The sequence below is a fragment of the Orbicella franksi genome, chromosome 13 (assembly GCF_964199315.1).
Source record: "Orbicella franksi chromosome 13, jaOrbFran1.1, whole genome shotgun sequence".
Classification (NCBI taxonomy): domain Eukaryota; kingdom Metazoa; phylum Cnidaria; class Anthozoa; order Scleractinia; family Merulinidae; genus Orbicella; species Orbicella franksi.
This window is the reverse complement of record NC_138157.1, coordinates 16,303,864-16,330,463: the sequence shown is the minus strand read 5'-3', so window position 1 is coordinate 16,330,463 and position 26,600 is coordinate 16,303,864. Positions and strand designations below refer to the sequence as shown.

The following is a 26,600-nucleotide window of genomic DNA, read 5'->3' as shown; positions in this document are numbered from 1 at the left end:
CCTCGGGACTACTGTTCCAAGAAAGAAAACAGAAAATTAAACAAACCGGGACAAAGAAAATCTTTGAATTGTTTTCCGATTTCAACCCGCAACCTCCGGATCGCTTTTCTTCAGGAAGTGTTAAAGAAACTTCTAAAACACCCATTTTTCACTTCGTCGCATTTCTTCGTTTTGCCTTGGTTTCAATTCCGATTGACAGATAGCCACACAGCTGATAGGTCTTTTCATCGCCTTTTATAAACGTTTAGATCTCTTCTCAGTGATTGAAAATCTATCTTTTCCATGAGCCATTTCAGTAAAACAAATCACATCACATTAATTTTGACTTTAATCAGCAGCAAAACAGCTTAGCATAATCTTCATACGCTTATAATTAGGGCCGTAACCAGAAAAAATTATGATTGAGGCTCTGTCCATGGTTTAATTCTCTTCCTAGGTATTTAGAAAAAGTTATGATTGAGGCTATGTCCATGATTTAATTCTCTTCCTAGGTATTTAGCATTGTTTCACTTTTCTTCTTCAAAACAAAAACAAAAAACTGAAGCAAGTGCTTCGGTTTGACTCATACTGGCTACAGCCCTGGTGTTAGATATATTTCTGACATTCAAAGCGACGTCGCAAAAACATAAATAACTTTCACTAGATTATGTACATAAAGTTAGACACAACATCAATTATCTTTAAATACGTATTAGACACAGGTTTTCTTAAAATATCCTAGAGCATATGATTAGGCAAGGTGAGGGTATCACAAAGGTCTGAAGGACTGAGGTTTCCCTTAAAAACTATTAAGCAACAAGACGAACATACGAGCTAACGAGGGCTCGATTTTCAGTTAACTCTACAAAGGAGATTATCTAAACATGTTCTAATGTTTCATTCCACTTTGCTTTAGAATTATGTTCAATTTAAAAGGAATACCGTCTTCGGAGTTCGTATATCGAAGTATCCCGAACAAAGATCGAGCGCACACGACTACTCTCGACCCGACTCGATTGGTAACGACTTGGCACGGTTCAGCCCGACTCTGCCAGACCCGACTCGACGAAGGTGCGATCGACCAAACGCCGCGAAAACATACTAAAATGTTTTCACGTATTGACTAATAACCTCACCTTGACAACTATAAACACAGTTTTCTTGAACACTTACATTAATTCTTAATTAAATAAAACTTAACTCTGTTTTTAAGCTAAATACTGTGATCCGACTTTTCAATCCTATTCGCGAGTTTCGTAAACACTTTTCAAACTCCTCTAGAACGAATTCTGTCGCAGTTTATTATTTATTTAAATAAAACCTTTCCATTTTCTCACAAGTCACTTGTATCAGTTTGTTTCAATAAGTCAAGGAAAAAATAGTGTAAAACATTACACTTGCAAAAGCTTTCAGTAACTATCATCCCAAACTGCAGAGTAAAGTCGCAGCTACTTTACCGTTCCTTACTCGACTAAATTTTCTATAATTGACCTAACATATCTTGAATGATGAATCAATTTGACTAAAATCTTACGACTAAACTAATTAAAAACGGCTAAATCATGGCTTGAGGATAATTTTAACTAAATAAAACTACCTTCCTAGTGGAAATTCATGTAATCTAAAAGTCATTCATACTTGTCCTAAACGTAACTTTTCTACCTTTTTCTAGCAATAACCTATCATATCAACTTTCTACAACATACTGAAACTTGTCTCCAAACGAAAATACTAGTTATTATTACCTGTAGTGAATAATCCCTTCCAAAGACACCAAATCAGTGAATAAACAAGACCATGTATGAATGGGACGTCTTTTGCCAAACACGACGTCGTATAGTTTGAATCCTATTTTTAAGATTTCCAGGTAATCAATGTACGAGTTTCCAAACTGGATCACAGGAAGTCAGCCACTCACAAAAATGTATATTCCCGATTTGACCAGGATTGAGTTAAAGTAGGGTATATACTATAATATAGCGTCGATAAGTATACATGTACGTCTGTAGAACATGATTGCAGTAACACAGAGCTAGATGAATCAAAAGTGATCTTTGTGTCTAGGCTCACTTCATATGATTTTAAATACAGTAAATTCTTCCCATATACTAACACGTACGTAATTGTCAATAATTGTAAGAAGGAAGTTGAGTTCATCCTTTTTGATCGACTAAGTTAACTTCAAATCATTTCCACAGCTAATTTTCTAGGAACTTATTATTATATTGCATACATGATTATAATATTAAATCACACGATTAAGGGCTAATCTGCTAGAGTACAATTTGAATCTTTAAGGAAAATCTAACCAAAATCAACAATTCAAGTAAATGAATGGAGCAATTAACATTTTCTATGAAATGCAGCAAAACCACTAGCGAGAAAAAAAAAGATTTTTTCAGTGAAAAAAGGATACCCTCCTTAAAAACTTAAATTTAATTGAGTCCAATCAATCTTCCATGTCAAAAATATAATTCTAAAATAATGAATGAAAGCAGGGTGTCAGTGACCAGTTAAATGGATGCCTTGCGATGTTATTATCATACATGTAAGTTCAAAATTGAAACAAAATTCTCAAATTTTGTCCATTTTGCAAATTACTACCTAACAAACAATGCTAAGTGAAGGATTTCCTAAAATGATTTATAACATAAATAATGAAAGATATCATAGATTGAACCAAATCTCACTAACACTAATTAGGGTAAAATGAATTTCCCTTTCAGTTAAAACTACAATATTCAACGTAGTCTTGTAGAAATACAAATATATATGAATCAACACAAAACTAGAGCAAGTTACAGGCACAGAGAGCCTGCCTTATGTTGCTTTTGAGCAGCATAGCAATGAATGGAACTACGTTACAGTAAACATAAATTATGTATGGATAAATTAATTGTTATGTGCAAGCTCTCTTGGTTTCAACTGGATGTTGGAATGGATACCAGTGAAGGTTTAATCTTCAAACAGAGTTTCTTCAGGAGACTCTGCTAATGAGATGTTGAAGATCTTTTGCATGTTGTAGGTGAATCGTCCTGAAAACAGAGGCAAGCCATTAGAAATGAATAATTATTAGAAAATGATGGTTGCCCAGGAGTTTCATTAAGGACTGGGTACTAGGCAAATTGACCCAGTGTGAACAGAATTTTGCTGTCTGCTTTGACCATGTCGCAGATAGTTTTTCTTATAAAGAAGTTCAGTTCAAATAGTTTTGACCGCCTGTGAAAACCAGTTACCCTCCTGCTGGAAACGTTAATGAAACCCTTGGTTGCCAGAGTTGCCTTTGTTGTTTTACATGTATATTTGTGGTGCTAAATGTAGTGCATTTTAATTTGTTGTTCATAAAAAGAAATTCAGTAATACATGTATATAAAATGTTTAATAGTTTACACTGTAGTTGGTTCTGGTTTCAATGTAAGTTTTCTTGAACAACAACAAAAAAAATTAGAGACTGCATTATCTTTGCAACACTGTTTAGTATTTCCATTGCCTATGGTGATCCTCCTAGCCAAAAAAATTCCTAGGTGATCTGTATCAACTACAGCTGTATACCTAATCTCATTCTTAGCCTAGATGGGTTGCTAGTCTATATTAAGTAGCGCCGCTGTTTTCTAAACCTACCTAACATCATAAGACCTCAATCAGGATTTTAAAGAGAACAAATTTTTGCTGCCGAGTTTATCATAACTGTTGGTGACCCAGAACAAAATAAAGCGGCACTTGGTTTCCTTAGTTCTTTCTCTAGCTGATGTTATATACTAATGAATACTAACCACAAAATCCAGAGCAGGCATGTCTGGTTTTGTCCCACCAAACAAATATGATGTAAACAGGAATACCAAGAGCTATAAAGATGAGGGCAAGGGAAGACTCCACAGGCTCCTGCCAAAATGGAGTGATCAACAAGTATAGGGACGCTATGGCAATGACTATGGGAACAATCAGCCAAACCTGTAGCACGAAAAATACAGATAATATTGGTACATCATTACATGTATATCACACTCTCCTTACTTCAGAAGAGACAGTTTAGCTCAGCAGTTAGAGTGTTGGCAAGCCAGGTTGTTTGAAAGCCAGTTAATGCCAACCCAGGATTAAAAGTTAACTGAAGTGTAATTTTTTTGTATAAAAGTGTGTTTCACTGCTTATATTTTGTGTGGTTGGAGATTATTCGAACTCAAAACTGAAGGACAAACAACATAAACAGAATGAAATGTTACAAAATTGAAATCAAAATTCTCACTAATCCGGAGTCAGCTAAATCAGGCTTTGAACAACCCAGCCCTGGAGTTTCAATCTGAAAGTCACAGGGTCAATCCTGTTCTGACCACTTGCCAACACAGTTCTTAGTGGTCCTGAGTTCAACTCCTCAGCCACACTTGAAAACAGCCAACTGGTCTGCCTCTTACCAGTTGGGATTTCTAACCATGTCATGTTACAATTTTACAATATTTGTTCCAGTATGTCTATATACAGTTTTTTCTGTAGTAGCCCTAGAAATCTCCTTGGGGGAAGTGATCAAAAACTATATTTATCATTATTATTATTTCTTTTTACGACTCAGTGGGCATCAGCCACATCCTACTTTACAAGGTACAGTGTACTATATGTCAACCTGGCCAAGGCTTAAACCTGAACCACTCAATCTACAGCCCGGTATAGTAACAATTAAGCCACTGCACTACTTAGTTTTCTTGCAACTGGCAAAATCCCACCTTTGGTGTCCATTGTGTCCACACCAGAAAATCTCTTAAATGAAGTGCGTTTCAGTATTGACAGCAAAAGACTACGCATGCAATACATGTACCTTGTAAGGTCTGTATGCCTGTGGACGTTTCCACCTGAGGTAGAGCAGAGCTGAAAAGACTGCAAAGTACGATAGCCATGCGGCAAAGCTGAAGTAGTTGACAAGGGTGCTGAAACTGCTGGAGTCCGGAATCAACATAATCATGGCAATTACATGCTGCAATGAAGTACAAAATACAAACGAGAACTAAAATCTTGACAACTATTTATGCAAGCTGTAAAGAAATTGCAGCAGGGTTGTAACCAACAAATATTCTGGCTCTTACTTGGTGTAGAAGACACAGTTGACATAAAACAACAGAGAACAAAAAGACAAAAGAACCATGAAAACAATAAAAACAATAGGTTTGTAGGGCAGTTTTCTATTGTCACATGTCCTACATGTATGTCTTCTACACCAAGAGGGAGCAATCCATGATTTGATTATGAGGGGGAAAAAATTGAGAGTATCCAATATTTCTGTTTTCTGCACTGCTTGCTCATGATCAAGCAATTGCTGGCCAATAATTATGACAAGAAATGTTCCCTTAATTGTATCTCTGCAACAAAAGGAAAACACCCAGATAGGTTCCATACATGTAATCTCTTCTGCATGGTGTTTCATTTTACTTCAGTTTTACCTCACGTCTGTCTATACTCTAATCAAACAAAGCTCTCGCAAATAAAAATGCTTCTATTTTAAATATTAGCTTTTCAAGGACACTAGAAAAGAGAAGACAGGAGATGGCTCCTCCATGTAGGGCAAACTGTCATTTGGAAATGTTGGCCAAATAGAATACCTCCATTAAAAATGTATTTTGTTAACTTGAAACTTGAAGAAATGCTTACTGTCAAGAAACAAAAAATATATATATAGGGGGCCTTATTGCTTACCAAGAACACAATGGAAGGCATAGGAGTGTTGCGTGTCTTGTGAATCATGGCAAGTACTTTAGGCATGTGGCCATTACGAGCTGACACAAAAACCAGCCTGTGGATCATAGATTACAAATCAGTTACCAGGTTACAAATTGCGGTTCTGTACAATGTACTTAGTACTGAGCCAGACATGTTACTCTGATGTAAACTTACATGTAATTAAATGTAATTACATTGTGCTAAAATGTTGAACTGTGGCACCATCTGGGAATTACTTAGATGTAAATTCTATATCTTGGCCACCTTCACAAAGATGATCAATGCGCCTACATGTCCAAGTTACATAGTTTAAAATTATGTGCTAATTAATAATAATGGCGTGATTCCTGGTCGTCCACTCAAGAGTGCAAGGGAAAACCAAGCTTACTGTAGTACACAATCAAACAACATTCTATTATTCCTTACAACAGAGTGCATCAGAAAGATCCTTGGACACAGTGTAAAGCATTTTAATTTTGACTAGAATTGTGGTTTGGAAAGGACAGACATCAAATTAAACAGCCACACTAATATTTGCAACAAGATTTGACTCACCTAGCACCACTGAAAGCCAGACCATTCACACAGCCAAATGTGGAGCATGCAACAAAGATGGGAATGAACCATGCGACAGGACCCATCTTTTCCTCTCCAACCACCTGTATATAAAAACATGCACTTTATGTAACAATGCTGTATTTAAGCACCCTCCCTGATTATGCACCAAGATATGAAAGAGTGCCGCCCTCTTACAAGTGCTGCATTCACTCACAATGAAGAATCATCAAACTGAATTGGTTCAAAGTGGCTATATTTTTTGTTGACATTTTCTCGTTGTCATTTGGCAAATGAGTTTATAAAGAGTGCTTCCCTGAATTCACTTGATCTATTCTGAAATTATTCATGGCATTTTAATAAGGAGGTCCTTGCATAAATGACATGTACCAAGAAGTACTGCCATGATGCTCCTAAATGCACTTTTTTCAATAAAATACAGAACACTATATTTTGTGATGCTCTGGGTAAATTCTCCTCACTTGAGAAATTTCAAAAAGGGTTGTACTATGTAAATACTACTCTTGTTTGTTTATTTCCCAAAGTGCATACCATAACAAATCAACATGCACATGTCATGTTGCTAACAGATTCACTCACCATAGCAACTGCACCTGATGTCAGAATTCTCTCTCCTCCAACCACAGCAATATAAGCAATGTTGGTCAACAAATATACGATGGTCACAAGAGGAATTCCAATCATGAGTGCACGTGGAAGATCTCTGTACATTGTGAAAGAACAATAAAAAGTTAATTCCTAGACTGTTATTACAGAAAATGTAACAATTATTAGGAACCATATTTCACCTCCAGTGGAACTTGATTTCTCACATTTCAAAGAGAAAAGAAACTTGGTTCATAAAAACGTAAGTTTGATAAGTTTGAATTCGGGGTGAACAAATTCAAAGGAAACTACATTTACTTTTGGTTGACTTGTTGGGAAGTTACAGAAATCGAAGACTCAGGAATTCCAGACTCCACAGTGAATGTTCTCCTTTTCCTTAATGAATAAACTAAAAAAATTTCAAGTTTGCAACAACTGCAAGATGATCCCTTTCATGTTTGATTTACGGCAAACAATGGACACCAAAGGTGGGATTTTGCCAGTTGCAAGAAAACTAAGTAGGGCAGTGGCCTAATTGTTACTATACCGGACTGTAGATTGAGTGGTTCAGGTTTAAGCCCTGGCCAGGGACATCATATTGTGTTCCTGAACAAGACACTTAAATCTCACAATTCCACTCTCCACTCAAGTGTATAACTGAATTGAATGCTTGTGGTAACCCTGCAATAAACTAGCGTGCCATCCAGGGGGAGGAGTAATACTTCTTACTAGTACAGTGGAACCCCATTCATCCGGTCACCAACTGAGGATGTATTAATGGAGTGGCCTCATTAAAGGGGTTCTTTAAGTAACAAAATGACTGACTAAGCTTTTGTCTGGGCCAGAATAAAGTGGCCATAATAACGATGTGGGTATATTAACGGGCTAAAGACTTGCATGAAAGTGGTCAGTAAGAATAACCATGAATAACAGTGCCATATTTCGGGGTGGCCATAAGGTGAGGTTCCAATGTAATGCCATGGAACCAGAGATAAGCATCTGCCTGATGGACCACTATGTTCAAATGCAGACTTTATCTAGTTAAAAAAAAACATACTCTATACTGTGCTTAATCTATTATAAAGTTTATCACTGCACATGATAAAACAATGGTTATTCACCTTGCAGGATTCTTCATTTCCTCAGTGACAAAATTTAAGCTGTTCCTGTTTAATGAAAATAAAATAAAAAAGAATTTATTTGACACTACCACATAAATGACAGTTGGGCACACAAAAGAACACTTTGCACACCAACTTACCATCCATCGTACGCCCAAAGACCAGAGTAGAAGGCCAGTCCAATATTTGCCAAGTTGGAAGTAGTTCCATCAAAGGATCCTTCAAAGTTCTGAACATTACCTATCAAGAAGCAGTCATAGATAGTTATATCAGGGTTAAAAACAATGGCTGCTAATAAGCATTTTTAACTATCTAATTTGCCAGCCCAAAATATAAGACAGGGAAAGATAAGGGGCCTGCTTGGGAGCATTTTAAACAAAGCCAAAACTCATCTGTAAATCTTTCTTCCCTATTATCATCCCAAGTTACAAGTACATTTACACTGCATAAGACAAACGTGAATGCAAACACAGAGGATAAGGAGTTACATGTATTGTCTCAAGGCCAGATAAGAAGTCAGTAAGTTAGCATAAGCCCTTTACGCATGAAGGTGTCTAACTGCTTGGAACTCAATCTGAAATTTAAAATAACATTCTCACCTGATCCAATCTCTATGAGGCCAATTACAATCAAGATTACCAGAGCAATAAGTTTTCCAAAAGTGAAGGTGTCTTGTATACGTGTTGCCCATTTCACACTTGCACAGTTTATGAACATGGTCAGTGCTAAAACAAAGAAAACAAGAGGAGTTATCTTTCTATAATCTGAGTTTGTGACTAGAAAGTATAGCAAGAGCAATGTTTCCACAAAAGGCATCCATTTGGTGTCTGAACATAGTTAAACTGCATTTCAACTGTAAAATTTTCATAGCCACCTCAATATCTGGGAGACAACAAATAGTTGAAGCTGTTTCCAAAAAGCAGAATAAAAAACAACAAATTTACCATCTATTTTTAGACAGTTTCTTTATAGTAGTAAGTAAAATTCTCCAGGGGTCTTCTCTCAAAACAAATTAATTACAATAACAACTAATAAAGAATTCAGTGACTTGGCCACAATTCAATATTGTTTTGTGAGTTCAGAAGGTTTTTTTAAAAATGTATTCTTAGTATTTTACACCCTGGAGTGCATAAAACCTGGGAGAAGTACAGCTGGAATGAATGAATTGAATTGCATATTTTTGTAAGGTGAGAAAGTTCTTTAATGCTAAATTGTATCAAATATATGGACCCTTTTAATAAATGGCTCCCAATTGAAAAATTCTTTTGTATATGCATCTAAGCTTCCCTCACTAAACTCGTTTGAGGATAAAAATTGTTTTGAATAATCAACTCAAAAACAAGCTTAGTTGGGTAAATTTTAATACTTAAAAAAGAAATTTACATGTAGCCATGTCCTATTCTAGTAAATTCAACTCAGACTTCAATATTACATTAACATACAAGTACATGTACATGTAGTCTTTAAACTGTATTTAGTCAAACTGTAAATAATTAACCACCTAACAAATTACTATTCACAAGCTTTTACTGACATGTAATTCCAAGTGGGGGGAGAGTACTCCCTTATACATGTATAGGCTACGTAGGTATGTGCGGTCATATATTAGCTCTTGTACTAATTTTACAAGTCTGAAATGGGTATTGAATTTTGACTCAGCAGGGCTCGAAAAAAGTGCCATCTGGTCATCCAGGACAAGTAGATTCTCCTTCTGGGCAAGTACCTTTCCATTCGAGAGCTACTTGTCCAGGTCTGAAAATATGGGAAATCACAGATTTTCCTCTAAAATAGAGTAAGGATTTCAAGGTTTGGGGAACAAACCCCTAGCAAAAACACTGGGGAGTACGTCGGCATGTAATTTATCGAAACTTTTTCGGTACCAGATCTTTGGACAACCAAATGAAACAGAAGTACTTGTTTACAACATACAACTGGCAGCGGTTTTATCAGTAAACATATTCATTTATACAATTTTTCACAAGCAACAAATTCTACACCCACATTTTTTTCAAAACAAGCTGTTTTTTTATTAATAATTTATGACAGTTGTTTAATTAAAAGAGCTGTGTCAGGGTCATCTGGGAAAAAATTTCTTAATTCCAGCAGGAAAAAAAATTGCTACTTTCAAGTCTATCTTAATCCTTCTCAGACATTCTCTATATTAATTTTCACTTTTATTTATCACTTTTTTGGCGTTATTCTATCTTAAGGATCATTAATTGTATGGGTTTCCCCCACTCACATGCTATCAGAACACCAATTCTTTTCAACATGGGATATAGTCACATCTTAGCCATGTGATAAAAGCAGTATGGACTGGTTAGTTAAGGTCACGGCACGTTAACTTAACACAAAAATTGTCTTCATAAAAATAATTGTGAAAATAAAATTGTTGTTATGAATTTTCTTCCAAGCATGAGGCTTTTCTTGAGTATCAAAGCGGTAAAGTATGCAAATTTCAGTAGACGTTAGACTAGAGAGCGACAACTGCTCACTACACTCGACCTACAATATCAATTATTGTCAAGGGGTCATTCCAGTGATCGACAACTCGTGGCAATATTGCCCCGTCGTATAAAATTGCGTTTAAACTCTACCCCTCTCAATTTTAGGGAGCTAAAATTTTGCAAGTGAAAAGCGAGATCAGACATATGAAGCTTACTTCTCCGTCATTCAATAGCTGATTATTGTTCTAGTTCAATTATCTTCCCCAAACAATGAAATGGTTTCGCCCGAATTAAGTCTGTTATGCAAATTACGAAAGCCACGTTTTTTAGCTGATGCAATACAACAAAAACACGAAATTTGCCGCTACGCTGTAAACAGTAAAACGAGAAGTTTCGACTTCAAAATTTGGACAATGCGAAAAATGGTATCCGGTACGAACCGAAGAGGATGCCAATCTAAATATTTTCATTAAAGAAAAATTTTGGCTCAAAATCACCAGTGATTTTTATACAAAACATGGCACACTCAAGTTTTACAACACAGAGAAACTAGAACAAGTCACCATAAGCTTATAGGTTTATAGGGCTTTGCACGAAATGTTAATAAAACTCACCCAGACAAGTCGCTGCCAAGATTTTTCGCACAGGGATCGGGCTGATCTCACAATCGGGAAAGAAAGGTTGGCTCACATAGCGTGCGAAAGTCAGAGCGACCACACTAAGGGAGGATGGCCGAATGATTAGAGCGAGGGTCCAACTGTACAGGAAGGCGGGGAGAGCACCAAAGGCTTCGTACAGATAGGAGTATTCCGCACCAGATTTGGGGATCATAGTACCCATTTCACAGTAGCAGAGAGAACCCAAAAGCGCGAGGAAACCACAGCCGGCCCATACGACCAAACTCATACCAACCGAGCCTGTTCTTTGGAGCACGCCTGTTGGAGAGATGAAAATCCCGGAGCCGATGATCACTCCGACAACAAGAGCAATACCATTGAGCAGGGTAACTTCTTTTTTAAGGCCAACCGATCTGTTGTCCTCAATTGCCGGGAGAGCGTCTCCGTTCGTTTCTTTGTCGCCATGATCGCCGGTTAGCGGCTGTACGGCGGCCGCTTCTTCTGCTTTCGAAGCCATTGAAGCAAAGTTGAAGGGCAGAGGTTACAAGGGACTCCGCTCTCACCGCAAGGCTGAGGTTTCCTCTAAATTCCTGTAGAATGAAAATTATATATAACTGCTGAAGGAACAAAACCGTTCAAGTTACTATATGAATGGACTGGTCCCCACGTGTACGCGTGTGACACGACAAGCGAAAACTACTTCGAAATTGTCGACATCTTCAAAGCGAACTTCGTGAAACAGCCTTAATAACCATTTCCCTAAACTTAAAAACCTCAATGTCTTCAAAACTAAACCATCGAACTTACTGAATACGAAATACGAGATCAAGCCAACTCTCGAACTTCGTTTCCCAAAGAAAACACCGGGTGTCTTTTGACTCTGCGCGGGAAAACTTAAGGTTAAATATTCATCAACACGAAAAGCGGCTCGTCTGTGATTGGTCGAGGAATCGCCTTTTGTCACTGCACTTTGACCGTCCTTTCAATGTAAACACTGACGCATGAAATTCACGTGAGATACCTCCCTGAAAACAGAAATTTTCTCGAAACTACTCACGGAATAATTGTTCATAACTTTTCATTTCTGCCAATAAATAAGGCAAAAGTGAGTGAAACTGAAAACAACAGATTAATTTATTCAAGAATCGAACATTGCCGAAAACAATTGGGGTTTCCTTTGACTAAACACTCACGTGCTTTGTGATTTTCACAAACCCAAACATTGCATCATATCACCAGAGTAACTCGACTTACTGGAAAAAATCCAGTTGGCGATCACCCACAGAGTTCAGTTTGTTGACGAAGCCGCTCAATAATATCCGAGGTCATGCATACAACTTTATCGACAGCGTGAAAAGCTTAGCTTCATGTTTCCTTGATGAAACAATGAGGAATCGAAGAAACCTTGTGAAAAAAGTTTCAGTTTCGTAGGTCTTCATAATTAGTGAAAATGGTCCCTGACAGTTAATTATCATTCGAAAATGCCGAAAATGCCCAAAACACTTCTCTTTGGTAACAAAAGTACGAAAACATAATGATTTGCAGAGTAAGTCGATCTTCAACAAAGGAAGATTAGAAAGGGAAAATTAGACAGATTAGATATCATGCGCAGATCTATTCTGATGCAGACTATCAAAACAAAACTTTCGCCCTCGTGGTCGTTGTTTTTATAGCAATATTTGGCGTGTTTATAAGCCACTAAGACCCCACTTGGTTAATTTAAAGTAATCATTATTTGAGAACGTGTACTCCTCAAAGGGTCAAATTTCCCAGAACAATATGCAAGAGAATGCAATAAGAAGTCAACTCGGCCTAGTAATGCTTAGTTTCACCAAACAAGTATAGAAAACCAAAATATGTTCTAGAAAAATCACTTCGCATGTTGTATCAGACCTTAATTTATTAAATGTTGAACTTTGCGGAAAAGGAACCTTTTAAAACAGACTTCAAAGTTACCAAAATCTCGCGTTGTTCTCAGCTGTGTGAGTGAGAGTACCAGGGGCCAAGAGGTAAAATTCGACGACACTCATGTTTGAGGATGGTCAGTATTCAGTAACAGACCAGGTCAAATTGACCACACCCATGTGAGAGCGTCAGGCCACACCAGTGTTTAAGGGAGGGACTTTTCACCTGTAATTTTCACAGCTTGGCTTTCCGCCTAGTAGACTACTGACTTTTATTTTCCTGTCAGATGAGTTATTTGTTGTTTTTCACCATTTTCAGTTCGGTTTGAGTTTAATAACAGGCGCAATTTAGGTAGAAGGAATGCATTTCGCCATGAGACAAGGACGTGAGAATTTAACAAAAGTGAAAACAAGTCATGGCGCTTTTGATGGTGTGAAAAACTTTTATAGGAACCCAAGAAAGCTTTTCGTTAAGCAGACCCTGGTCAGTCATTTTCTTACCCAGGCAAAACTGCAACAGAGTTTTGAATCGAACATAATCAGAATCGGATGCAGATAGATCATGCATGCAATGGACGTTTCTAAGGAGAAAACAATCAACAGATACCTGCGAAGGATTAACATATACAATGGCCAGGAAACCGTACGTAGCCAAGAATCAAACGACAGCTAGTAAAGTTTTGATGTTTATATTTTTACAAGTCGTTTAATTAACAGTCAGACTACAAGCCAGTGGGCATGGAGAAACCACTTACTGACATCAACAACCAACACCGTATTGTCGCGAGACCGGCACTATGGGGTGGGGCGAAAATAAGAGACCGAACGAGTCACCAAAACAAATACAGAACGAAGTTCCGAGGCACAGATGAAAAAAAGTTGGCTTAACGTACGTACGTAAATAAAATACGTAGCATAAGGTACTGAGTCTGCTGAGAGAGCACTTCATGAATGCACCGTGAAATAAGATGAGCAAAGGAACTGAACGCACAGCAACTTCATGTAAAAACTAAATTTCTTTGTTCTCTGGAAAACATAGCGGGTACCGTACAACCATTTAGGCCCACCTTGTCAGATAGGATGCGAAACTTTTCTGGTACCAGTGTTTGCCAGTGCTTTTGCTATTTGTCAGAGAAGCCTTCGTAGTCTTTATCAGTGTGCACGGCATCAAGTGAAGGGCGTAATATTGCAAGTCCGGCTTCGCTAAACTCAAATTTCTCTTTGGCAGAATGGAAAGTACTCATGCATTTTCTGAGCACCACTCCATCCCTTGAGATAACGAGCTCGAATGACCAGTTTGCGTGGGCCAGATTACTTCCCATGGTTTTTCGTGCCCAAATTGTGAGATCGAGAGATAAATTTAATTTAAAAATGCGGCCGGTTTCAAATTTTTCAAGTGTTCCCGCGAGGATTTGCATGCCAAAGTGGCACCTGTTACATTCGATTTGCATTTGAAAGACAAGGAGCGAGAAAGGACGATGGATTGGCCACAAACTATATGATAGATGACAAATTGTAAAATAATCCTTTTTACCTCAAGCAGCGAACAAGAGAGCTTCCGTTTTTAAAATGACTTAAGCTGTGTACTGTATGTGTCGTAGATCATCAACTTTAAAAGTGCTCTTCGTGCATATAGGGCCCAACACAAACATGACTAAAATAATAGCTTTGCAAAATAAATTTTAACAATTAATTTTAATCAACGCACAATTTCTTTCATTATATCAGGGCCGAGCTGTCAGTTTTGCCAGAGATCGTTGTAAGAGGTTGATGAAAGCATTGACATAAACTCGATAACAGCTGCAAAAATAAAAAAAATTAGAGTAACATACCGAGTAGCTCAGTCGGAAAGCAGTGAAGCCGATATGACTTATCCACCGGTAAACCAGCGGAATGAGAAGAATTGTTCGCCGTTCTAGCCGGTTTCCGGCTGCGATACTACATTGCTGAATGGTTATAGTTATTTCTTCTGTGAAGACTTCGTTTTAAAATCGTATATTTATGTATTCTGCTAATCTACCCGACTTTTCATACACGCATCTCGCATTGGTTTGACCTGAGAGATTTATTGTCTACACTTCCGCACAGCCCTCAGCTCGGTCAGCGGGATTCAACCATAATCAATATCATGTTGGAAGTTCAGCGCTACTTTGTCGCTTTCTCCGCGGCTGACTTTTTTTTTCACGCCAATCCTCCAAAGTAGATCTGATAGATTGCAATCGCAGTGCAACCTTGATTTTAATGGACTACATCATTTAGAAAATGTTTGAGAAATAAATAAGTCTCATTTAATTGAAAGTCATGGTGATTGAACAGTTTCTGACAGGGCATCGCTTTCCCGCCAAAGAACACCTAATGCTCGACAAATATCACTCGGAAGAAAATTGAAGTCTCTCATCTTAATTCTTCAGATACTAAAATATTCATTTCTCTATCTTAGAGCCAACTGAAAGTACTCTGCCATGTGTTTCACCTTTTTTACAGATTCGGCGAAAACTAACAGAATTACCCTTTCCTTTATGATTGTAAATTTTGCAGAAATAGGTCAAAGGTGTAAAACTACAAAAAGTTTTAATTTGGTTTACAGGCTTATTGGATCGCGTGTCAAACTGCCACAATTAAAACCATCTGGGCTGAATTGAACTGATTGTTAATTTTAGTTACTTTCGTACTATTGGTCGCTTCATTATAATATACATTTACTCCGAAGGCCTTGTTATGCATCCGCAAAACACCTTATCTTAAACGGCAGATAATACACAAGGACCTTGGCCTCTTTTACATTTTTTTTTTTTTCGTTTGACAAAAGCCTGTCAAAAGGAAAAATCGATTTTTTTTCCCGCCGATCACAACTCGTGAAGTTGTGTACAAAAATTAAATTCCACATGTAATGTTGGAATTAAAAGTTCAGAGAGAAGTGGGTTTGGCTCAATATTTGATTCATTTGCATTTTTTTTTTTTTTTTGGTGGTCAAAATATTTTTTTTGAAAGAGTTCCGGAGACCGCGGCCGAAAGAGATTCTGCAAAAGTTATCGGTTCCCTGCCGTACAGAAATTTCTGATTATGTTATCCGCAACTCATAGGCATCAGTTTAAGTTAATTTTAAATTTTCTATTTTCTTGTGAAAATTGCTGCGATCGATCGACTGCAAATATATATACATAGCCATGAAAATTTGGATTGACCTGATTTTTAATGCAGAAACAGCTTGAAATAAAATGATTTTATTTGGACGTAGAAAAAAAAATACTGTTTGGTTCTTGAACATGTTGAACGTTCTCAGACTAGAAGATAAGCTGAAGATGTCATTTTTTGGTGAATTTTTTTTTTCTTCGTAATTAAAAAAATAATAATAAAGGCAAACCGATAACGAGCTGGCTTTCCTAAGAAATAAACGCCGCTTTTTTTGAATATGGGAAAAATAAAAGTGAAAGCAATTGCGTTAACTTTGTTAGAAAATGATTCTTACCTCACCAGAAGACCTCCGCCTAGAAAAACGCGCTAACCTTGGAATGTAGGATCGAGCATAGAAATCGATAGCCTCGCCTTAACACTTGTGAGTGATCAAAGTCCGAGCCATAATATAGCGATAAGTATCAAGCTAGCACCCAGGGTCAAACGGCTGCTCGGTCAGCGATCAATTGGTGATCTGGCCGCCAGCGTAAATTGCTGATAAACGGAAATGATTTGCGCGCCTGTTGATATTTACATTCATTTATTTACTCAGCGTATTCTTTAACCTGCTTTTTCTATGAAAACTGGTGTCAAGATCGTTTTAGTCCAGACCTTGAATCGGGTCGCTCCAGCTTCCTTCCTTTTTACAAGGACGCCTGATACAATCGCCTACCAACCTAGTTCCCAGGCCTTTTCCTTTAGAAATTTCTGAGGGAAAAGGCCCGGGAACGGGGTCGATCACCTCCGCGTCAATTTGATACTCTGCTTCCTTCCAGCTTTCCCTCTTCCATATTTCTTCTGCCTCCTCCACTGGTTCCTATCAGTGGGTACAAATGGCTTTAGGAATAGGTTTCCAGCAGGAGCCATAATCGGAAATTATAGTGAAATGGGAGCCACTAATTCAAACACCTCCTCTACCAATCTCGACTATTTGTCGACATCCACCAGCAATTTCCTTCCGTCGGACACTTAGTGAAGCAAACATTTCTCAGCAATCTCCTTGTTCCTTATTGCGCTTGCTCCTTGAGTCTTGGCGCTGACCAAAGGCATCCGGGACTCTCAGCAGTAAACCCAGATAAGAAGAGTAAGGAGATTAGGTATTCTAAATCACAACAGCACAAAACGGGAACGGATTCGTGGTTTCACTTGAAAATAACGTAGCAGTCGAGTCAGTTCTTTAGTACTGTGAGCTGTTCAGTGGGAAAGTGAACCACGGACGGGCAATCTAATTTTATAGTCTGAAGAAAAAGAAATACGTTGGCTTACGTAATCCCCGGGGGGAGACTCCCCTATAAAAGGACGGGGTTGGTCGTCATACCTTGTAGGGGTTAAAAACGAGGTTTTGGTACCTCTTAGGTTGTTCAACCTCAAAAGGTCCACAGCGGGAGCCTTTGTGGTACCTTATTGGGTGGTACCTTATTGGGTGGTACCTTATTGGGTATTGAACCGAAAAAATATGACAGGAGATAATGTATTGTTTTAGAATTCGTGCCTCTTTGGTGTGAAAAGCAATTCAAGCCACGCCCACAGGCCACAGAACAAGATCCCTCTATCTCTTAGGGATTCTTTTCAAATCTCTGACGAGCCACTCCTCTCCCCTTCTTCCTTTATATATGGGAGTCCCTCACGGGGCGTAATATGAGGGCGCTAATTCGAATAGGGATGCCTAGTAACCACGTTCAAGGAGGGCGCTAAATGAAGTCACTGTGATAACATTACTGCTACATGCTTGGACAGAATGAACAGAATCCTCGGACAGAAGCCAGTCGTATTACCTAAAGACTTTGAAGGTGTAATAATCTTTCATATCGAATATTGAGGTATCCTGGCATTTGCTCTATCAGTAAGGTAATTTTATATCACGTGATCTCATTATGCCAGGGACTTGCGTGATTTTTGTTTTGCCCTTTTAGCTGGACGCATAACAATTGTGATTTCACACCAGACTCACTTCCTTCTAAACATTCGTGTAATTGAAGACTTGCCATTTGAAAAGGATGACAACTATCGACAAGTTTCTAGCACAAGTGTTTTGTTTACCCCAGCATTATCGCTAACAAATGACAATTGTATGATTCAACCGTTGACGTGCAGATCACGAAAACGTGCGACACGATAAGCAGCTGTCGTCAAAGACGTGTTTTACGTCAGAGATGATGTTAGAGTAAATAAAACACTTAATTCTGCTATTAGTCCTGTAATTGCTCTACTTCCATTAAACAAAAGCCCCTAATGGATTTGTAATCCCAAGGGAGCCTGCATGGTGTAAATATATCTTTGAAAAAAAGGAAACGTATTTGATTGAGATTGTTCTGTATCTTACTTACGATGATGTACAATATTTTAAAACGTTAGATCAGTACTGAATCTTCCGTATTTTTGAACAAGAACGGGTTCAAACAGCGTAGTTAACATCTTAATCGTGACACTTATGTATACAGGTGTTAGATATAATTATTGATGGTTAATCGCTTAATCGTATTTAACGAGGTTTTTTTATTCCATTTTGCTCTTTTTTTTCTTTTGAGTACAAAATGAATTTTTCTTTTGAATACAAAATGAAGCATTTCGTTAAAAGAATTTACAACTGTCAAATTCTAAATGAAGACGAAAAAGAAATAATTTTCACGATCGAGTTGTTTTTCCTTTCACTCACATGAATACAAAAGTGGCTTTAACCAGTTAAAAAAGCCCTCTGTACGTTGAGGCCACTTTCGTGACCTTTTATGGTGCTTGTATAATAAAATGGCCGCTCTACTCTAAAACTTGTTGTTTAACAACCAGTGGTTGTATAATTACTGCCAATAATATATTTTTACTCTAGAGGCAAAGCCTGTAATATTCTCCGGCTCAAGTGTAGTTTGTATTGTCAGTGAAAAGTGCTGTTTTAAATAAATATAAATAAACAAACAAGGATCATGAAATTAAATTGGTGTGATGAACCAATTTAATCTTGAGTTACAAGGCCAGAGAAAGCAATACTTCATCCACCAAACCACATGAACCACTGGGTTTCCCGGTGAAGACAAACAGTGAGGTCAATTTTATACAGCTGAAGCTAAGCCACCGAAATACCGATTTTGTTGTTGTCATTATGTTTTTTGTCTTTTTCTGTATTTCAACTACTTTTTGCTGCTAACGTTTTCAAGAAGTCATCCACACGACCCTGCAAAGCCTCTACTGTCCCCGAATGCCTCCTGTAAACACTAGGAGATACCGGAGCAGGATTAAGGGTGGCTTGAGGGTCTTCCATAGCCTTCCTCAGCGGTGAAGTCGGCGATAGAGTATTCAGATCAATTGAAGAAAGTTCTGATGACCCTCGACGACTCGCCAAATTACCAGGCATCCTGTCTAGCGGCAATAGTAGGCTACCTGGAGGCACTGAATAGCAACTCCTTGCAGATCCGGGTCTGGACCCACGTCGCCGCCCCAAGTCGTACTCTCCTGTGCCCGGAAGATTCCCTGACTGTCCCTCTCCGCTGACACTATCCGCTGATAACGAAGAAGACGACCTTGCGGTGGAGGGTCGATTTAAGGAGGTGGTCGTTCGCACCGGAGACCGTCGCATCGAAGGAGATGACGGCCTCTTGGTGAGCCCTGCGCCATTCAGATCTGGTAACATCGACTCCGACGCAACATCCGTATTTGTCCCTTTAGCTAACGGCTGGCCAGAGATAGGACGAAGGGTGGCTGTGACTCCGGAGCCTTTTCGTCCAACCAAGGGCGAAATGGGTTGTTTCAATCGAGGCGACAACTGAGATTGCTCCGAGATCTTATCCTTTAAGAGAACTTCACTCAACTCTAGTGACAGCGAATGCTTGGGGTTCGTAACCGAGGAAGACCCTCGTCTGCGGAGAAGAAGAGGAGATCCTGGTGGAGAATTCACTCCTCGTTCGCCAGACGTGTTTGCCACTACAGCAGAGCCCCTTTTCCGCAGAGAAGGTGAAAAATTCACGTCCTGACCATTTGGCTCCTCCGTTTTTTGTTTCTCTCCGTTTGATTGCATCAACTCGGTCGTCGCTGATCCACGTCTTCTTGTCAACACTGGTGGAGCAGGATCCAATGAGTCATCCTCGCTCGCATCGTGCGTGGACTCTCGTCTTTTAACCTCCACTGAACTTTTCGCCAGCTGAATGAGTAGCTTCGGCGGAAGATCTGTTATTTCCGGGGCTGTTCGCCTTCTACGAGAACCGCGTGCGCTTTGAGAAAACACTTCCAGCACGTTCCGAGCTTCTGTCTCGTCTAATGCAAGCGGTTCGTTCGGAGGCGTCCCGCACGGAGATGGCGCATCGGTCTGTACACTTCCAAGTGATGAGCGTCTGCTGTCTGGGTCTTGTTCAGAATCGTTCTCCTTTCGTTCATTATTGATCAAAATCGAAGGATTCGTAGACATAGAAGTCTCTCGGCTGTAAATGGACGCTGCTTCATCTAAATCTTCTTCTTTGGGTGACGCTGGCCTTAAACTCCCCCTGCGGGATGTACTTGGTGAGCGTAAAACCCTTCCCTGGGTAAAATTGACATTCAAATTCTCATCGGCGAGTTGTTCTTCCATATCTTGTGTGTTTCTTTTTCGTCTGATGTCATACTTCACGTCGAGTGACGTTTCGCATATTTTCACCATAGACTTTCGTTCCAAGTCTTTGATAGCTTTCATCTTTTTTTCGAGCTCCTTTTCCGCTAATTTCTCGTTCTTAAGCATCGTCGTTATCATACGATTACCGAGCTTTGAGAGACTCTTGTCTCTGGCTTTTCCCTTCGCCGACATTGTCCGTGTTCTAAGCTTAATCTTGTAGAGGAAGGTTTAAAGCTGTTCTGGCTACTCGACAAGCTAGCCCACCAATGGGAATTAGTCAACAACTGAGCAAATTCAAACCTTTTTACAAATGCAAAATAGCTCGCCTTGTAAGCAACGTACTTAAAGTGTACGTTGCGCTATTAAAAAACTCTCCGCCGCGGCGTCTGCATGCATGCCCTTGGTTTGAGCACTTTATACACTATTGTTTGTTGTCCGACCACATGCAAATTATCGTCGGATTTGTACTTGGAACATATTTGAAAATAGCTTAGGCACACAATATCGGTAATCTTGATTGGGTCTCATTGCCACGTAGTAATTGTTTGATTTGTTTGGTTACCAGGATTTATAAACAATTGGGCTATGTAATTAACGCACTCCTTGGACTCTAAAGAACTGAGTCAAGAGGTGATCTTTGGCACAGAAACTAAGCACCCAACCACATGTCAGTAAAACGAAATTAAGTTATATTTAATTAGATGGCACTTTCCAGAGGACGGTTACCAAGACAAATGTATTTACGCCTTCTACCTGTCGCAAATTGGGGGAAAAAATCTCATATTGCCCGAGTCTTGTGGAAAAAATCGTGTTTGGCCACGAAACCCATTTCCTTTAGTACTTAAGATCAGTCACGGTTAAATAAGTCAACTCATTTTGGTACTAACAGATATATTAAAGCAACTAAGGACTTACTAAAATGGTAGAATATTACATGATAACTTGGACCATAGTTGCTTGGACCAATTAAGCGTTTTTGAGCACTACTGTATTTCAGTAATACCTCTTTTCATGGGCCGGTCCCACAGGGAAAACGTGCAAACTCAACCGTAATTGAGATAAGCAGCAATAACTTTCAATGGATCACTTACAAAGTAGGAAACAATCGTAAACGGCGTTTTATTAACAACGTGATATCGTTGGTTTGTAAAACTAATATTCTGCTGGTGTTAGTTGGTTTTGAAAGAACTGTACAGTATACGCGGTACATGTCAAACGCGAGGCGGAAAATGAAAAAGATAAATTATGCATAATAGTATGGACACAGCCAATATCCAAGAACTAAGAAGCTCTTACATGTAAACATAAAGAAATTGCTGAATATAAAACTGCAATAGAAACCGCTTTCGATTTCTCCTAAAAACCGAAACCACCTTACTCACAGGATACTGTTAACAAATTCTTTACGAGATGGTAGCTCGGTAAACGTATTTCTGTCCACAAAGACCACAAGATCTTAAGAACAGAACGAATTGTTTCTGACTCCATCCAGGAACCAGCGAACAAAACGTTTTGACGTCTAATGGGGCAGGACTGTTCACAAACACAAAGATTGCTCGAGACGTTTATAACGAAGCGTAAAAGTACAAGTTTTGAGGGCTCCATGTTTGAATGATCGCCACAAAAACGCGCAAAATCAAACCGAAAATCGTGAGCTAAATTTATGATTTCCCGCAACCGCGCGGTAATTTCTTAACCATAAACCGCCAGATAAATGTGTATGTACCCGCAAACCAGCACTCAAAATTGGCTTAAACCGCCAAATCGTCAGAGTATCGCCAATAAAAGAAGACATTATATAAAGAGGGTCAGCGGTAAAGTTTAACTGATAGCTGAGAATTCGTCAAAATTTCTAGCCGTCAGCTAAGTAAAAGTAACTAAGTAAACTAAATCTTTATTTCTCCATAGTGGCCCTGTAATGAGGTACAGGGCCCAAGTAATGAAGCATTTTTAAGTTGATAGCTGGGACCTACTCCGGGAAATTTGCTGGGATCTAAGATCTGCAAAATCTACTGATAGCTAAGAAATGTACTAAAATCATACCTGATACGTGAGAAATCGCGGCAAGTGTAACTCAGAACTGAGATTCCAGCAATCCGATCCAGAACGTTTATAAAGAGTCGTCGCCATTACATCCATTCTCTGGGTTATTGCTAAAGAAGACGGCATGTTGTCTAGAGAAATTTTGGAGTTGGCTGCAGTGGTCCGCGTGATTCGTGCCTGGCGATCGAGAAAGAAAAAAAAAACGCGCTAATGAAAACAATAAGCGTTGATCTTGGTTTGAAACTATCATCTTTATGATTGCAGGCTCTGCGAAAAAAGAACACTAGCAGTTATGTATACAACCGTTAACGGGCCACAAAAATCTTCTTGCCTTATTAAACTGAGGGGTAGCCGCATTAAAGGTTTGTTTGGGCCAGAATAAAGTGGCCGTTATAACAAAGTGGCAGTATAAAAGGGAGTGGCCGTAAGGCGGGGTTCCACTGTAATTCATGAATAAACAGAAGAGTATATGGATATCTGAATATCGATTGCGTACGGTTCCTGGTACAAATATAGGTCAGATTTTCAAAACCAAAGTCATCGCAATGGCCAGTCACAGCAAAAACGAAACAAACTCACTGATGTAACCTGCGCTAAGCGCGGGAAAAACTGAATGCATAAGAAATGCAACGATTGGTCTTTTTTTTTTCGGATTGCTTGAAACAAGCCCCATTTTCGCTCTAATTGGTTAGAGCTCTTTGCACAGCGTGATTCTTGGACCAATGAGAGAGCTGATAGAGCAAAACCAAAACTAACACATATTTACTTTCAGCGAAGGTAAATCTGAACTACCTCTAAACAGTATGAAAGAGAAATTGAGGGTAGTAGGTTCTCGAGAAAGTATCTGCTTTTAAGTTTTATCTTAAACGTAAACTTATTAAGGATTTTATAGATTCCTAATTCTAGTTAATTAATCTTAATGAATCTTAGAGTTTTTAAGTAGTTTTAAATTATTATTGTATTGTCTTTGAAAAGCCTCTAAAGGGAAAGTCAATAAAGTATGTATGTATGTATGTATGTATGTAGGTATGAGTGACAAAGATCAAAAAAGACACTTACCATCCAAAAACACCGCAATGGACCGTTCTTGTCTTCAAAATTGGTGTGTTGACAAGTCAGCTCGAGAGAGAGGCAAGTAAACTGATGCAGCGGTGTAGTTTCCTGTGCTCCTCACTCACAGGAAACAAAACCTACAAAGACAACAAAAAAATAGCAGAAAGATGAATAAAATACAAATGTCTTTTAGCAGAGCGGTTTTCAATTGAGTGTCCTAAAACGAAAACAGAACCAATTACTTACCAATTAGACTACTCAGCCAATCTCTAACCGCAATAAAACCAAAACCAAAACCAAAGTAATTGCCTGACTAATTTGACTGTCCATTGAAAAGTGCTCTAAAGTATCTGTTACTATTTCCGGACAAGGACAACCTCGCTCGTATGCGCACGTGTGCGAAGTAATAGACGGTGAACGGTGCTTTAAGAGGCCCTGCGGCTAAGAAACGACCGATGATTTCCGGCTAAAAAAGAAAATCGGCCGATTTTTATTTACCAAGTAGAGGTTACCGAATACTAGTTAAAAATGAATTTCTTTTGTTTCAGTTTCGCTTTAAACCAAAAATATCGAGCCGCAAACTTTTTCCGTCTGATAGCAGCAAAATCAGGCCGAAAATAAGGCCCCGCAAAAAACTGTTCGGAAATTACTATCGCAACGCAAAATAATGAGAAAACTACACAGTGTTGAAGAAAAAGGCCCTTTAATGCAATATCATTCGATAAATATCAAAAAACTGCCGAAGCGATTAAAAAATAAAGTTTCAAATATTGCTTACTAAATTAGATGGAGCGTTGGAGCTGATTTTAAAATAATCATTTCTCAAAAGTTCAACGCTTTTGAAAGCAATCACAGTGATGAATCAGACATTGGAGGGATACACATCACGTTTCTGGAAAAACATTTTTCGGCCAAAGTATATTGACCTTATAGAAAGCGTTCAAAGTTACCGTGTTTACCGTTATCCTGCTACTTCGGCGAAACACTTCTCTTTTGCCAATACGGCCGTGGATAGCGTGTTAAACGCCACTTTAAACCTTGCTAGGCATTCGAAGACCATCCTGAGTAGAAGGACGTAGAATTAAAAGAGAAAGGAAGATGAAAAATACGCAGAAAAAGAAAATAACTCGAAATTACCATCTGCTAACAAAAGTTGAATCTGGAAAATGTCGTCGCGTGACAGCGGTCGTTTCTTAGGCGCACGGCCTCTTAAACTCTCTGTTGCCACCAAGCTTCACAATCTCTTTTGCTTGTACCGATTTCGGGGCGTTTTAATCCGATCTACGATTGACTACTACTCCATGTTTCACGTGCAAAAACTGAAAAGTGTACTCGTAAAGAGATTTCGCCGAAGGACGGCAGCGATATTTTTCCCAGTATCAAAAGAATGTAAGAGAATTTGGCAAGCGAAAGCGGAAGTACAAAGTTCACGAGACAAGACACACACCTTTGTACTATAAGTCGCGCATTTAGAATTAATTGCACTGTAAAACTACAGGTTTTTTTAAGTATTCTTAAATTTCACAGGCTTTTTGATTACGAGGCCATTCCTGCCAGTCAATTGCCCGAAAATGATAAAGATTCTTGTGTCTCTTCCAAGCAAAAAGTTAAAATGTAGAAAGCACTGATTTTTAAGATAGCTAGTTCAAGGAAAACTCCTGAATCGAAGACTAAGATCAAAGCGAACGAAGATATTGATGAAACTGATCGCTAATCGAAGGGTGTTGGCGCCCGACAAACACAGCTATCCATTTAAGGATAACAATTTAAAAATAAAAAAAAAAATCAGTACAGCTGAACTTTCCAGCGATTGCATTGATATTGGCTGTCCAAGCAAAGCAACAACATAAAGTGAACCAATGTAAAACATAACAAGATCGAGATCTCACCGAAAATCCCTCCTGTCTGGCCATGCTTAACAACATAAAGAGATCCTGTGACTTCATTCTCCCAGTCAAGTAAAGTGTCTGGCTTTTCAATTCTTTTCCTTTCAATTTGATTCTCGTTCCTCGTGTCTTCTCTATGTTACGTCTGACTGTCGCAGCAGCTTGAACAGTCAAATTCTAAGAGAGATAGATGTAAACACAGTTAACGAGGAGGGCGGAAATACAGGCAACTGAAAGAGGAAGTCCTTTAAGTTTGTTCCAGCTGCACAAACAACGTACCCAGGCTTCCGATAAGCAACCTCGTTCCCAGGCTCTCTCTTCTCTGCCTTGTCCCAGCCCCAGCGACAAGGCAGAGGAGAGAAAGCCTTGGAACGAGGTTTCCCGAAACCCAACCTCGTTCCCAAGGTGTTCATTCTGAGAGAGAACCTGGGAACAAGACTACTTGAAACTGGCGAAACAATAAAATTACTCAGCTGGAAGCAATTTTTTTTCTCGAAAATAGTGGCCCTTTGAGCAACCACATAGACTTCAGAGCCATCTTAAAGTTTTAAAAATTTGATAATATAAACTACGGTATCTAAAAGACAGTAATACTGCGGCACATTCTGTTGATAGTGACATATTTTACGCAGTGATTCATCTAGCTGCGCGTTCTAAGATTTACATTAACCATTATTTCTTAAGTAGTAACAATTCGTAGTGTGTTGCTTAAAATCTGCCCTTGTACACATCAAATTCTAGTCTCCTTCGCAGCCGTTATTAGGGTCGTCACGCAACGCTCCTCCCCACTTAGTGGGGAGGAGCGTGACGACCCTAATAACGGCTGCGAAGGAGACTAATCAAATTCATGCATGATGACGCATCGATGGCGAGGTCTGACCAGGGATCGAGACAAAAAAAAAGCACGTAGTGATCTGAACTATGTTTGGACAACGATAC

General features: G+C 38.9%; 2 protein-coding genes across 5 annotated transcripts; both read right to left on the bottom strand.

The window, feature by feature from the left end:
* Nucleotides 1-1,243: 1,243 nt before the first annotated feature.
* On the bottom strand, nt 1,244-26,147 carry LOC145466825 (b(0,+)-type amino acid transporter 1-like). 4 transcript variants are annotated; one of them, XM_081450535.1, is made up of 13 exons: nt 25,665-26,147; nt 23,782-23,912; nt 22,723-22,899; nt 11,026-11,618; nt 8,564-8,689; nt 8,105-8,204; nt 7,965-8,009; nt 6,838-6,961; nt 6,238-6,341; nt 5,659-5,755; nt 4,787-4,942; nt 3,753-3,930; nt 1,244-3,014 (listed from the first exon to the last, which is right to left on the bottom strand). In XM_081450535.1, exons 4-13 carry the CDS (start codon nt 11,543-11,545, stop codon nt 2,935-2,937), a joined length of 1,530 nt encoding a protein of 509 aa, XP_081306661.1. In that variant the 5' UTR covers nt 11,546-11,618; nt 22,723-22,899; nt 23,782-23,912; nt 25,665-26,147; the 3' UTR covers nt 1,244-2,934. The 4 variants fall into 4 exon arrangements, with proteins under 4 accessions (XP_081306661.1, XP_081306664.1, XP_081306665.1 ...); XM_081450538.1 differs by having other exon boundaries at nt 23,782-26,147; XM_081450539.1 differs by lacking the exons at nt 22,723-22,899; nt 23,782-23,912; nt 25,665-26,147 and adding an exon at nt 16,402-18,597.
* LOC145466824 (uncharacterized) lies at nt 18,743-22,587 on the bottom strand. Its single transcript, XM_081450534.1, has one exon. It carries the CDS (start codon nt 20,869-20,871, stop codon nt 19,225-19,227), a length of 1,647 nt encoding a protein of 548 aa, XP_081306660.1. The 5' UTR covers nt 20,872-22,587; the 3' UTR covers nt 18,743-19,224.
* Nucleotides 26,148-26,600: the final 453 nt, after the last annotated feature.

What these genes read in the sequence shown, in the direction of transcription:
- LOC145466825 (XM_081450538.1), bottom strand. Translation starts at nt 11,545, where the DNA reads ATGGCTTCGAAAGCAGAAGAAGCGGCCGCCGTACAGCCGCTAACCGGC. An exon ending in CTTGGCAGCGACTTGTCTGG is followed by an intron (nt 8,690 to 11,025) that starts GTGAGTTTTATT and finishes TCTTTGTTTTAG; the next exon opens with CACTGACCATGTTCATAAAC. An exon ending in CATCAGGTGCAGTTGCTATG is followed by an intron (nt 6,342 to 6,837) that starts GTGAGTGAATCT and finishes TTTTATATACAG; the next exon opens with GTGGTTGGAGAGGAAAAGAT.
- LOC145466824 (XM_081450534.1), bottom strand. Translation starts at nt 20,871, where the DNA reads ATGTCGGCGAAGGGAAAAGCCAGAGACAAGAGTCTCTCAAAGCTCGGT.